General features: G+C 42.1%; 1 protein-coding gene across 1 annotated transcript in view; it reads left to right on the plus strand.

Moving 5' to 3' along the window:
- The first annotated feature begins 3,086 nt into the window (after nt 1-3,086).
- LOC109630770 (adenylate cyclase type 6-like) overlaps nt 3,087-15,032 on the plus strand; it is a 34,654-nt gene continuing 22,708 nt past the window's right edge. Inside the window, exons 1-3 of the mRNA XM_020089143.2 lie at nt 3,087-3,298; nt 7,146-7,333; nt 7,444-8,338. Of these exons, the coding sequence (XP_019944702.1) occupies nt 7,445-8,338 (894 nt within the window). The 5' untranslated portion in view covers nt 3,087-3,298; nt 7,146-7,333; nt 7,444. The remainder of the gene's footprint in view (nt 3,299-7,145; nt 7,334-7,443; nt 8,339-15,032) is intronic.

Raw genomic sequence — 15,032 nt, forward strand, 5'->3', positions numbered from 1 at the left:
TTTTTGAGAAAGATTTGTATGATGTGGGTAGATGTTTTCTGCTGCTGCTGTCCAGTGCGGCAAGAACGAGACACAGGTCCTCTCAGTTTTCACTGATCCAGCAATTCAGCCCCCCCCCCCACTCTCACATTCTGTAAACGCCTTTCATTTACAAAGGAGCCAATCGACCGCTCCACCCAGGTACAGCTCATTCTGCCAATGTCAAAGGGAACAGGAGAAAGTTACTGTCACCATGGAGGTTAGAGGCCTCGTGGACCTACAGTATATTCAATTCACGCTGCACTGGTGATGAAGCAGCTTTATTTGAAATCTACAATATCTGCAATGTTGCAACATCTGTTGCTGTTTGGTGAACAGGAATACAACTTTAAGTTTCAAGACCTATAGAAATGTCTCCTCAGCATAATACAATGTGTGTGAGAAGGTCTCTTCCACCACATTAGTTGTGTTTGTATCCACTCATAACAGTCCACGTGTTTTCTCCCACTTCACTGTAAATGTCAATATATTTGGAGTAGTCAGATGTCCTCACCAACCTTGATGTGTGCTTGTCAGTTTGTTTTGATAATCTCAGGTTTAACGGAGAACCGTCCGTACTCAGCAGGTAAGAGTGAAACTCTGTAGTGTCAAACTCACTCTGCACATTGAGTGTCAAACATCCAAATGAACTATTATAATACCACAATTGAACTGCCAATGCTCAACAACCTACATTTAGGTTTCATAAAGGACCTGCTTCAAAACTGCTGCTGAGAAGTGGCTGGTACTTTGTCATGGAGAAAATAACAGAGAGGCCGTATTGGCGCATAAACTCTTCATTTTACAACCTTCACCTCCAGTTACAAACATTACTCCTAGATTTTTGGTTTCCCTCACCTCTGCAGTGAAATAATTCACAGGCCTTCCTACAGAGACGCTAGTGTTATGTCCATGGACAATGACGCCTCCTGCTGGACAAAATGATACAAATGGCACCATAACAATGTCCATAAATTTGCATGTAATACTCTATCTATCTTCTGCTGTAGCACGTTGGCCCAAGACAAATTTTCCTATGGGAGAATAAAGTATTTTTGATTAGATTAGATTTGATCTATTGTGTCTAAAAGGACATTTTAAGTCCTTTTGACGTTTTATGTTTCTCTGGGGTTATTTAGATTTATGTCTCTCTGTTTCTTTTTTTGAGTCATTTGTCTCTTTGTTGGTCTGTCATCTCTTTGTGGTCATTTTGTGTCTCTTTGGGATTGTTTTGCATCAATGTTTCGTGATTTATTTTTCCTTTCACGTATTTTCATGTGTTTCCAACAAGAAATATGAAGTCACTTTTTGGAGAGGCTCTGAGGCCCCATGAGGCCCCTGGGCCAGAGTCTGAAGGGCCTGTTCAGGGATATATCCATGTGAGCTATGATTAACACTGCTATCTGAGACACAAGACACTTTATTCATTAACTTAACTCACTCACTTAATACTTTGTAATTTGCCTGATGACACCACTCTATGTCAGCTGGGACTGACTCCAGTGTGGATGCTTGGTGATGTTGATAGTAAATGTTTGTGTTTAAAATGTCTTTACCTACATCTGTTATTTCCCTGCCAAGGAAGTTTTGGTTTCATTCCTGTTTATTTGTTAGTTAGCAAGATTAGGTAACACTACAGGACAGATTACTAAAAAAAACTTGGTGGAAGTATTCAGTATGGGTCAGGGAAGAATCCATTCAATTTTGATGAAGAAGCGGCTCAGGAAACAAGTCCAGGATTTTTGTGAACTTTCTTTAACCTTGCAAGATAGACATTGACTTTTTCATTGGATAATTCATGGATCTTGATAAACTGTGCACAATTTGGTGTTTTAGTATAACTAGGCAGTATTAGCTGTAGACCTACTATAATCATAGCGAAGTAAAGTACCAAATCATAATAGATCTACTTCATATTACAGTAAAGGTACAGTGTGTAGAATTTTGTGATATCTGGTGTTGAAATTGCATGTTGCAGCTGAATCCCCGTCACCTAACCCCTCCCCTTCCAAACCTGAAAACGAACCTGTGGTAGCTTCAGCTGTCATAAAAACTCAAAAGGTTTTAGTTTGTCCAGTCTGGACTAATGTAAAAAACATGGCTGCCTCCATAGAGAGGACCCCCTCGAAGTAAATATAAAGTATTTAAATATAAAGGGACTTTTCTGGGGTAAAGAAAACTACAATTCATACAATTTAGATGAAACAAACTAGAGAAAACATCATGAGCATTATTCTACATTAAATTTCTGCCAATAGTTCCCTTTCATCTAAATCTTACACACTGGACCTTTAATACAACATAACATTCACCTGCGTGACACTACATCCCGTAACTAAGTGTTTAATTTTCCTGGTGGGATCTGTGAGGGTGTGTAGTTGATTTAAAGGGTGAAAAGTCAACAGCTTTGTTCTGTGTCAACACCAGTGTTGCTTTACTGGTTTACTCAGTCATGTGATTTCTGCTTACAGGCAGCTTATCGAACCATTAAACCTGAAACTGTTTCCTTTTACAGCTTTAATGCTTAAATGCCCACAACTCAGGAACGTAAACACTCGAACCTTCTTGTTAACGTTATATTGATGTGATGATGAGTGCAGAGGTTTTCCACCAGATGGAGATATAACGTTGTCTGGATGTGACGTCTGACAGCAGCTGGACTTTCTGCCACTTCTAACATGGTTTGAGAAGTGAAATGTGTTAATAGTGGGTGAGGCTGATGGGAAAGAGAGGGAGGGGAGTGAAAGAAGGGGATGGACAATGTTGCCGCAAAGGTGTAAATCAGACACACGCACGCACGTACGCGCACCCACACACACACATACACAGTCACACGCAGAGACACACTCGTATCACCTCTAGGGGGAACTCCTGAGTTCAGAGTGGGAATGCAGTGCGTGCGTGTGTGCGTGTGTGTGTGTGAGAGAGAGAGAGAGAGAGCGAGAGAGACGATGGGAATGTACAGTATCTCAGGCTGGGAAAAGAGGAGGCTTGTCCTGCCAATTTCACAGCTCCTCTCTCTCTCTCTCTCTCTCTCTCTCCCTCTCCCTCCCTCTCTCCCTCGCGTCCCTCTGAACCAAATCCGCTTCCAGACGCGCAGCAGACCCGCATCTGAAGCGTGTGACGGCGGCGGCGGCTGCGTGAAGACCCTTGGACTGGAAGAAGAGGAGGAGGAGGAGGAAGAGGAGCAGGAGGAAGAGGAGGAGGGGGTCTTAAAAAAAAAAAAAACTGGGGCTCCACTGCAGTGTTACAGTTACTCCTGTAACGAGGATATCTAATGGTGAGTAGTAAACGCTGCTTATTTGAAAGCTTCGGCTGCGCGTTGAGCAACTGCAGCGCACAGAGTGGATGTGTCCGGCTGAGACGCAGTGAGGGATCCAGCAGCAGCAGCAGCAGCAGCGGGGGGATACAGAGCAGAAATACCAGCAGCTGACTTGTTGTAGGCTACAGTCCGTGTTTGTGCTGTGATGATCGCGGGGCTGTTCTGCAGGACCGTGCACACTGCGTGGTCCTCCTCCTCCTCCTCGTTGAACAGGCAGTGGTTTTCATTCACACGTGTATTGTTTTTATTCTAATATTCTAATTTGATTGCGAGGCCGTCACGAAGAGGCAGCGCTGCATTTTCACCCCTCAGCGTGTCTCCTCGTCCGGTGACCTGTTTGGGGTCCAAACATCATGACGCTCATGTGGAGGGAGACAGGCCCATGCATTGTGTGTGTGTTTGTGTTGACAATGTGCATCAGTGCTGTAAACCAGGGGGATCCACTGATTTAAAGTTGAATGCTTCACTCCCGGTAAGTTACTGATGTGTGTACTTTCCTCCTGACTCCATTCACTCCCCACAGTGTGTCTCTCCATGTGCAGTGTGGTTAAAGAGGCTACATGTCTGTTATGTAACAACATCTCGACATCCTGCATGGGCCTACACGTGTTATTGTTGAACATGTCATTATTATTATTATTGTTATTATTATGATCATTATAATTATCATTAATTAGCATGCACCTGCAACATGGAATTTTAACCTGCAGCTCTTCTGGATTCATTTGTGATTCTTATGTTTTTAGCATTTACTTCTAAGGCTTTTACATTTGCTCTTTTGTCAATTTGTACTCCTTCTTATCTGTCTTTTTATGGTGTTTGGGAATGTTTTGTCTATTTCTTGTATATTATTTCCCTGCTATATTGTAAATGAAGTCTCTGCTTAAATGTGTGAGTAATGAGTAAAAATTAAATATTTATTTGTCAACACTAGCCTTGGATAAGTAGTGATGACAGGAGGAGGTGATGCAGTTCAGTGTCATGTGCAGACTGAGAAAGTGCAGGCAAGATGTAAATATAAGCACGAGGAGCGCCATCTTCCTCATTTGTGATGCATCATGCAGGATGTCTGACTCCAACATGACCCTACGTAGTGGTACAGATTGGATTTGTATGCTGTGGTAGATGTGTATGTGTACATATTCTATTACGTAAGACCTCCGTCCGCCATCCTGACCTGTCATACATGTATCAAAGGTGAATCCAGGACTAAGGTTATTTTTGCAGGAGGCCGTGAAGCTCGGACACACGTTGGCCTTTGCTCAGTGGGTCATATGTCAAGTATGAACTGTCATGGTGGTTATTGTGCTATAATGATTATGTTTGGTTGTGACTATCATTGTAAAACAGGGTTTAATTAAATTGTGGCAATTGAGGAAACGTAGGAAATAGTGAGGGTGTTATTATATCATTTGAAAAAAAAGGATTTAAAGCACAATATATCAACCCTTGTGTAATTGAAGCCACTTTTTCAATCATAATTGTGTGTGTGTGTGTGTTTGTACAGCTATCTTTGTGAGGACCAGTTTTAGCCTTTAATCTACGGAGTGAGGACATTTTTATCAAAGTGAGGGCATTTTATCCGGTCCTCACTTTGTGACCCCTCTTTAATGGACTATTTGGGGGTCAAGACTTGGTTTTAGAGTTAGGGTTAGAATTAGGTTAAGGGTCAGGGTTAGGCATTTAGTTTGGATGGTTACGGTGAGGGGCAGGGGAATGCATTATGCAAATGTGTGTCCTCACTAAGAAGCTGTACAAATGTGTGTGTGTGTGTATGTGTGGTCAAGGTGATACTCATGTTGTGGGAGACGTTAATCTCTTTACACAGTGACATTAAGGGGACATGTCTTCCTAACGAGGACAAAAAGCAATCGCAATAATGTAAATCACTACATTTTAAGTTGACGACATGTTTTAAGGTTAGGTTAAGGTTATAGTAAGGGTAAGGTTTAGGCCTGTAGTGATGATGGTTAAGGTTAGAGGAAGTCTCCAGGAATCAATGTAAGTCAATGTAATGTCCTCAGAAGTCAATGCGACACGATTGTGTGTGCGTGTGTGGTTGTTGAGCAACTCACATTACAAGCTGCTGTTGATTATAAACACGGCCATGTGTGCAGCTCATGTGTGCTCTCCTCGCTGTTCATCTGCAGCTCAGTCAGCCTGGCAGAGATTTGCTTATTAGGTTTAGAGGTTAGCAGTGTCCTTGACATGTGCTGCCAGAAGCCAGCTACAGTGAGTCATCAAAGCTAATGGGGGAAGCATGGACAATTTAATCTGGACTGGAGAGCCCTTGATCTGTGATGGTGCCCACTCAGTGGGCCCTTTGTTGTCAAATAGAGCACACCCATCCCTGCCCACTCAAGATGTTCGGAGCAGATTGCAGCGATGTAGCATAGCACAGCACCATCAAGAAACATTAATCTCCTGGAAATGTCCAAAAATCCAGCAATCAGTAGATAGTTTGATGTAATTCAACTTCATGGTTTGATTAAAAAATATTTGACCAGGGGCACCTGTTGTATGAGGTGATACTAGGCAGATAATAGTCATTGTGAACAGAATGATGTTACATTCCAGGATTATACGGCACATACAAACACAGGATCTGATAAACTGTTTCCTATCACTGCTCCCTAACTGATCAGCAACTGAACTGATTGTTAAAATTTGGAGGAACATGGGACCATGTTCCAGGACATATTTGACAGCTCTCTAGCTACCATTAGACAAAGGCTAATGATAGAGGAGCCATTTTCTAGATTATTATTATTATTATTCTTTCCTGTCCCAGATATTGATTACCAATCTTTCTGCCTGAGGATTATACACAAACATGCTCATAAGCAAACCTGTCAACAAACACTTTATCCATAGATATTCATTAGGATCCCCAGGCAATGCTAGCCTCACAACATCATGTGTATCGCTTCATTAGACAACAGCTAACTGTGGCATTCAACCACTTCCCAGTATGTGATACATTGGGAAAGACATTGTAATCCTTACATATCAATGCACCTTTGGGAAATAATTATTTAGGCTTAGAAATAAAACGCACTGGAATCTAGCTTCTAATCTGATGCTAAATGCTCAATCCAGTTCAATACAAAAGTGCTTGAAACAAACTTTTGTGTTGATGCAAACTGTTTTAACATTAAACAGGAATACGTTCCAGTGAGCATCATGTCCCGTAACGTTTCTGACTTACTGAGTCTTTTAGGTGAAAAGACAATGACATTTAACATTACATTTCTAGCTTGATTACATCCAGTTCACGTAAACATTTTTTATTCCCAATTAGCAAGTATACACAAGTTTTTTGAATGTGTATAAACCACTTTTAAAAGGTGATGATTCTCATTGCCAGGTAAAGAGTTTGCCTGCCTGTTTTTTTGGTGACATTCGTCACAAATGCATCAACAACGGAGGTGCTCTCTTACCTCGCTGTCTTGCCAAATTTGCCGTCAAGTTAGTCAGATTCTCTATCTTTATATATAACATACAAACCTTGATCTCAGTTGTAAAACTTTATATTCTGTTCAGAGTGTGATGTCAGAGGGAAATGGCCGCCATGTGAATATTCTATAATAGACGACGGGAAGAGACTTTTCTCTGGAAATCCAGCGTTTAGCAAATCTTTTCCATTGACAAATGGCGGGTCGCACAAGCTAACACGTCAATGAACAGCCTCGTCAATAGATAAGACAAATGTTTGTTTTCCTTGATGTGTATATCAATTAAGATCTTGATCCCTGGGCAATGTTAGCCTAACAACATCATGTGTATTGTTTGTGTGTTTTCACAGAAGAACAGGTGGTCTTTAGAGGCGCTAGGCGGAGTCTAGGGCTGACACGCTGAACCAAGGGTGGCTCAAATGCAGACACACCTCTGATGCCTCTGGCCAGTTTGAGCTCTATGGTGTGTGCTCGCTGGGATAAACTAGTGGCCTGGCCAAAGAGCAAAGTGTTGCTACACACAGTAAAGCCCACACAGGTGAGAGGATATTTGAAAATCTCTCTGAAGATTACATTATGCTTGCAGGATATTCAGACTAAATCTCCTAAAATTTGTCTGTTCTGTTTGTGCTTGTGTGTTTTGCTCAGGATGTCGTGGGCCAGAGGCCTCTTTGTAGGCAGAGTGGACGATCGGAAGACAGCATGGGGAGAGCGCAACGGCAAAAAGAGGAAGGACAGCTCATCCCTGTGCAACCCGCGCTACATGAGCTGCTTGAGGGACCCTGAGGACCTGGAGCCCTCTAATGTGGCCCCTCAGCATTACCACTGTGCAGCGGGCACCAGCGGGGGCAACTTTGGCTTGCGCTGTGGCTGGCAGGAGGACCACTATGGGAAAAGGATGGGTGGTGGTGGGGATCTGGGTCTAAAGGCGGTGAACCTTGGCTTCGAAGATGGCGACCTGAAGGGAAGGAAAGAGGAGGAATCAGGGGAATTAGCTGTGGGCAGCTGCAACACGATGACTGCTGCAGACTGCTGGATGCGGTTTGTGTGGGTTTTCCAATCCAAGAAGTTTCAGTCCACCAAGCTGGAGCGCCTGTACCAGCGCTACTTCTTCAGGCTCAACCAGAGCTCCCTGACCATGCTGATGGGGGTGCTGGTGGTGGTGTGCGGGGTCATGCTTGCCTTCCACTGCATCCACACGACCCCCGATGATGCCTATGTCTCAGTACTCTGTGTGGCTATGGCGCTCTTCTTGGCCATGATGGTGGTGTGCAACCGCAATGGCTTCCATCAGGACTACATGTGGATTGTGAGCTATCTGGTGATCGGGGTGCTGATTGTGGTGCAGGTTTTTGGGGTGCTGAAGATGTATCCCCGCAGTGCCTCTGAGGGCATCTGGTGGACAGTCTTCTTCATCTACATTATCTACACACTGCTGCCGGTCAGAATGAGAGCCGCTGTGGTCAGTGGAGCAGTGCTGTCCACCATACATGTAATCACCGCCTGGCAGCTCAACCAAGAGGACAAGTACATTTTCAAACAGGTAAGTGAAAGCATGATTCAGAACCATCAGGTCTGTAATAATAGCCAGAGATAGAGATATTAACGATTCCTCCATCGAGGTACAGCTATGTTTACACAATACGGAGACTCTGTGCAGTTATCAATTGATAGAAAATTCATATGCAACGTTTAAATCATTCTTTAATCTGTTTTATATATTTTAAATTGGAATCTCTCTGGTTTTGGGCTGTATTGACAAAACAAACATGCCTTTCTAAATGCTTGTTGGAATTGAATGTACAACCATCTGTAAAAGCTCAAGTGGAGATGTATTTATGAGAAAACAATTCAGATATCCCAGACTTGCGCTTGTCAGGGCCCACTATTTTCACCATACAATTGAGCACAGTGTTGTTACTGTATTCACCAGTGGAAACGCCCTACTTTCTGTCCCCATCAATATAGGACAAACATTGTGCAGACTCCTCAACCACTTTTCCATGTCAAAGGTGCTGTACTAAAAGTAGATGGTGCCGTAGATCTCGGCAGCTTTTCAAATGAGATTTTTAATGAGCCTATGTTTTGTGCTGTAGGGCAGCAATTGGCAACTCTGTTGGGGTTTGTGGAAGGTCATCTGGGTTGAATGAGCCCATTTTGCTGCATTGTGGAGGAATATCATGATAATGTAGCATGGTGCCATTCATGCCGCAGCTCTCTAAAACAAGGAGGCTATTGTAGTAAAGTGAAACAGGGTGGGGTGGGATCCTCGGATTGTGCAATGGATTTGACGGAAAACAGCATGATTACTTCTTCACATTGGAAGCTATATGGGAAAAAATATACAAACAGAATTGGACTTAATGGCTTCAGCTCCCAACTCACTGGAAATATTTATTCACTGTTTGTCTTCTTTTCTCTCGTATTTGTGTGTGTAAGTTACTCTGTGATTTTCTTATGTGCAGTTTATAATACTGCACTATATAGATGTACGTGGAGTCAGAAATACCTAATAGCCTGCTAAACCTCTTAAACAGTCAAATTAATTTAAAAACAGCTAGAATGTCTGTCGAGTGCAAACCTCCACTAACAGTCCCCTTATAAAAAACACATTCAACTAATTGCACACACTCTTAAATATCATTCCTCTAAACATGTTTGATTTCTTTCATCTAGATCCATGATTTATCTGAGAAATCTGTGAAAATGTAAAAAAAAAACAACTCTGTCTTGCAATGTTGTAAAAGTGAAAAATCAGCACTGGATCTGCTCCCTGATTCCGATCTGTAACTAAATTTAATTGATCCTGTTCTGACCCATGTTGCATCCTCACACTGAATTGTGTGTTATTGTGTTCTGTTTTTGTGTAATTCTGGTAACTAAAAGAAGGACAATTAAATCACATAATCTCCTTAGTGAAGGCAATTAATCTAAATACCTTTAGGATTAACTGATTATTAAAATTGTTGCTCACCTGAGGTTCTCAGAGCCTGAGACACTGAGTGACCTAATATCAAAGTATTGTCCAAACTATTTCATCTGCAGTGATTTAAAACAGAGAACTAGAGAAAATAGTGATATGTGATAAGCTGGAAGCAGCAACCCGCTAAGCACCATCTTACACAGAGGACATGTTGACGTGCCTCAGTCACAATGAGTTAAAATTGACTTCAGTTTCAGGGTCCTGGTGTCGTGCCTGCTGACTCACATTCACACTGACTTACTGGGACTCTTGAATAGAACAAAGCCATGTTAATGTTTTTTAGTAAAACCTGACTATGGAAAAGGGTAAAGATGAGAATTACTTGCAGTTCATCAATTCTAATGTATCTATGTGTCCTGCAATTTCACTTCCATTTAATTGGGGGCATAGGTCACCTCTTCCACGAAGAGCTTTGGCTTGAAATCTTTTATAAGAATTGTATTTCTTCATACTTTCATGGGGAATTTTATGGAGACTTTTCTTTATCATTAACAACTTGATACGTGGTCAAACAATGAATACAGACACAAAGTAACTCACACATATAGCTTGAACTGGTGGTCTTTGTAGAAAAATGTTATTGGTTTTGCTGTTAAGCAACCAGATGAATGTGGGGCCACTGATTAAGGCAATATTGACATAACTCTACTGGTCCAGTGAGCTTGTGTGTAAAGTGCTCATGCCCCAGACGAGATAGGGCGACTTCAGGCACACAGGACTGTTGGCTGCATGTAGTTGGTTGCATTGGTCTTGTGATGATGGACTGATGCCCTGCCTGAGGGTCTAGACCCTGCAACTCAGTGTGTTCCAGCACTCTGAGCAATCAATGGTGGGACATGGGTTAGTTATCTCTCTTGGGCTTTTGATAGAAATTATATTACATATCATTTAGTTGACGCTTTTATCCAAAGTGACTTACAATAAGTGCATTCAACCATGAGGGTACAAACCCAGAACAGCAAGAATCATGTAAGAGATGAAGGACAGGGACATCAGCTTGTTGTTTGATGCTATTTTCAACCAAATCACAACCATCACCTATCAAATAATTTAAGAAATGTCTCTCTGTCTGTATGTGGCTCACATATCTCAAGAACCGTTAATTTACCAGCTGCACACTTGGCATGTCTTGGCCCGAGGAAGTGCAGTATTGAATTTGTCTGTGATTTGGACATGAAACTTGAAATCAACACACGACCAGTGCTCTAAAGCAGTGATGTCCAGGACTCATCACGGCAAGTGATGTTGTCGGTCACAACAACAGGCGCGTTCACAACAACAACAACAACAATTTATTCTCCAATTTAGGGTTCAGTGAACTTCCTTGAGCTTCACTGAACTATGAGTAAACAGTTGAAGAGCTCTTTGTGCAGCAGCGGTGGAGCAGCATTAGGGTTTTGCCAACTGAGTCCGGCAGCTGGTCGTTACTTGCCGTGGCCCAATTACTGCAGGACCCTTCTACAGTTTTAGAAAGAAAGCTGCACAGGCCCCATTCCAAACAGGCAGGTTTAGAACGGGCACTGCACAAGTCTTTTTAAATGAACATGATTGTTTTTTTCACCATCAAGAAAGGAACCACAAAGTGTGTCATTCAGTCAGATCCCAGTCTCAACAGGTATCTCTCAGTCTGGCTTTGAGCTACTCACACATGTTTGAATACAGAGGGACTCCATTCAGTCTGTCACAGCCCCTGGTTACAGTGGTGACAAGGGGACGACCCTGGATGGAGAGTGTGAAATGATGCTGGACTGAAGCACCCAGCTGGAAAAGAGCTGCCATTCTCTTCTCTCTTTTTATCCTCTTTCCACTTTTCTCCCCTTTTTTTCCTCCTCTGAGTCATAAATCCATTCTCACAAAATCCCTCACAGATCGAGTGGCCTTTTATTACGGCCCCAGATTGAGCTCACAATACTCACAGGGATTGTTTCTTCAGATCTCCATCTTTCATCGCTCTGCTCTGAAGGGGCGTCCTCAGACAACTGCAGAGAGATGAATGTGTAACTGTTCTCAGGAAGGTACACTGCCGCTGTTCACTCCAAGTGCCTCCACTCTCCTGCAGACACAGGTTCAGAAGGAGCTCAGTCATTCTTACAGGTGGCATTCGCTGCCTATATTTAAAAGAGAGATGATACAGAAATGATAGAGATTTGGACAGAAATGTTTTGCTGTAGGGCTGGCAATATATCAAGTAGACATAGCAAGGAATTAATGACACGCTTTGTCCATCTGAGTTCAAACCCTGCTTCAGTATGTGCTTTTCTGTGCTTGCATGAGTTTCCTCCTGGTATTCCAGCTTCCCCCTAAAATATCCTCAGACATGAACTCAGAAAAATGTTGGGGCAATTGGGTCCAGACTTTCTCCCGACTTTGCCTTTAACATATTAAAGATTCAGTGTGTAAGATTTAGTGATATCTAGTGGTGAACGTACACATTGCAGCGGAATACCCCTCACCCCACCGTCCATGAAAGAGAACCTGTGGCAGCCTTCAGTTGTCATAAAAACTCAAAAGGTGTTTAGTTTGTCCAGTTTGGATGACTGTAAAAAACATGGCGGCCTCCGTAGAGAGGACCCCCTCCTGATGTCAATATAAAGTAATTCATTATTAAGGGCCCATTCTAGGGTAAAGATAACAACAATTCGTACAATTTAGATCAGACACATTTATTTTATTTTCAATTTCTGCCAATAGATCACTTTCACCTAAATCTTACACACTGAACCTTTAATGACATAACCTTGATGTCATCACATCGACACCAGGGTCGGGGATCTTTGTCTGCATCTTTTACATGTATGGCACCTCTTTTCCATCCTTAGATATTCGTATTTTTTATTGTTGTGTCTGTCAAGTGTTACAAATGTCATCAGTACGCCCAGTTGCTCGCTGTGAATTATCTGGACAATCTCCTGCTGTGTTCTCACCTGCAATCGCACATACTCTAGAGTTTTCACCAGGGTGTTGCCTGAAAAAGTTATGGAATGTCAGGAGCAAATGACTTAGACATTTGCATTCTTGCATTAAAAGCCCTCCGGATAATTTCAGGAGAATATCCGGAGTTCAGTGCATGTCTGTGAGCTGCTCTGCAGTCCAAAGAAACGCAGGTCAGGTCAACATGTGAGTCTATTTTGTCCATAGTTGTGAAAGAGAGTAGCACGTTTGTTTTGTCTCTATGTGTAATAGACTGTCAGGGTGACTTTCAACAGGGGGTCCTGCTCCAGCCCCCCTATACAAACCCTCACAGGAGCAGCTGCACACACGATTGGTTTAAAAATTTGCTTTGCAGATAAAATCAACATGAACTCGTTTGTGTCTCTTGATCTTTGCTTCTGATTTTCAACGTGGTAAAAAACAACACACAAAACATGTGACTCCTGCTTAATTATCTACCTGAAACTTTCTTGATGAAGTTAATTTAAACAAAAATCTGGTAAAAAATAGTAAAAAATTAGTAAAAAACTAATTTTTATCAGCGTGTCATAAAGATACTATATTTTCTGCATTTAATCACTGCACAGACTATGAAATACAAGCCATCAGTGTTGTCTTTAACCACCTTAGCTTTTCAGAGTAGAATGTGATACACAAAATTGCCTATAAACTCAAGATGCAAATTGTATTGACATAAAAGATAATTTAACAATTGTTATTTTAGAATAATCAATTAGTCATCTTCTAAATGTAAAGCAGGATTTCTCTCCAACCCTTAAAACATGTGCTCAAAAGAACTGTCGATACTGGGAAGTTGCACATTTCATCCCTTTCACTAAAACATCTGCTGCAGGCTAATGTTGTGGAAGCTGTTTGACTTCCAAGTCTTCAGAGTTGGCAAATGACCAACAGCATCTTGATTGGAATAACTTACCAAAGTCTTTTAATGACATCAGTGTTTGTTGTTGTGTTTGCTTTTCTGACATTTGTGCTTGTTCGTGACACTGAGTCTTCAGTGTAGTTGCTCCACACAGAGCCAGCAATTTGTGTTCAAGTAGCTTCATGACATTTTGTTTGTAGCCTTTAGTGAAAACATGCAGTAATACTAATAGCTGCTCCTCAGATAAGTGTATCTGATGTTTATTGCCTCGGCCAAGGAGGCTATGTTTGCATTTGGCATATTTAGACTGCACAAAACTACTGGACAGTTCACCGCAAAACTTAGTAGAAAGATGTAGTCTGAGTCAGGAAAGGATCCATTTATTTTGGGGAGGATTCAGATCAGGGGGCAGATGCAGGTATTTTTGAAAATTTCTTGATAATTCATGGATCCTGATGAAAAAAATCAGGCATATTGAAGGTGTCGATATGAGTGTGGCAGAATGAATGCACATCTCTCTAGAATGTAAGAGATTCACAGAAACTCCCGATTTTAAAGAGTCCACAGTGGATAACATCCTCTTGCATTGTTGTACTTTGGACCAGTCACCTGAGTGATGACTTCATCTTGTGGCGCCGAGCGCTCGGACTATGGCTGGAACTACACGTCGGACACGTTTCTCTTTATCTCTCTCTCTCTCACACAAACACACACACACACACACACACACACACACACACAGACAGCCTAAAGACTGATTTAGGACTTTGCCGTGAGAGACCACCTGTCCCCTGAGTTTTTGTCACGTCGCTCTCTCTTGCGTGCAGATGAGACAACGACAAACTTAACTACATGATTGGCATTTGGCGTCATGCACAAACATTTTGCTTTGATATATGTATATCCATAACTTAAGTATGAACGGCTGTGAGGCCAAACGCCTTTGTCTCTTAAGGGGGATTATGTGACTTACTGAGCCATTGTTTAGCTCTAAGAATTTATATCTAGCCGGCATGCAAGATGTCATACGAGGATTAACAAGGAACCGAACAAAAGTTATTCTCTTGTGTGCAGCATGCAGGATATATTTGGATAACCACATCCCAACGGGAGTGCTCTAAAGAGGAGCTATTGACAGGCAGGCCAAGAAGAGAGTGAAGTCTCGAAGGTACATCTAGTCTGTGCTTTTGTTATTGTGTGCTGATCCAGCACGAGAGGAAAAACCTGTTCCTTTGGCTGATTGTTATGGGGTCAACGAACCTGGGACAAGTGGAAACATACTGATCCCTCTGCTTAACACTGGTGAAAAAAGATACCAATCAATGAAATGTCACCAGCATGACTGTAGCGTGCATAATGCATTTAGGCTAGAACACTGGTGTTACATAAGAAAAACATGAAAGCAGCCACGGTTCTCATTGACCTTTATGCAATTATTTATGA

This window comes from Paralichthys olivaceus, chromosome 6 (assembly GCF_024713975.1).
Source record: "Paralichthys olivaceus isolate ysfri-2021 chromosome 6, ASM2471397v2, whole genome shotgun sequence".
Taxonomy (NCBI): Eukaryota; Metazoa; Chordata; class Actinopteri; order Pleuronectiformes; family Paralichthyidae; genus Paralichthys; species Paralichthys olivaceus.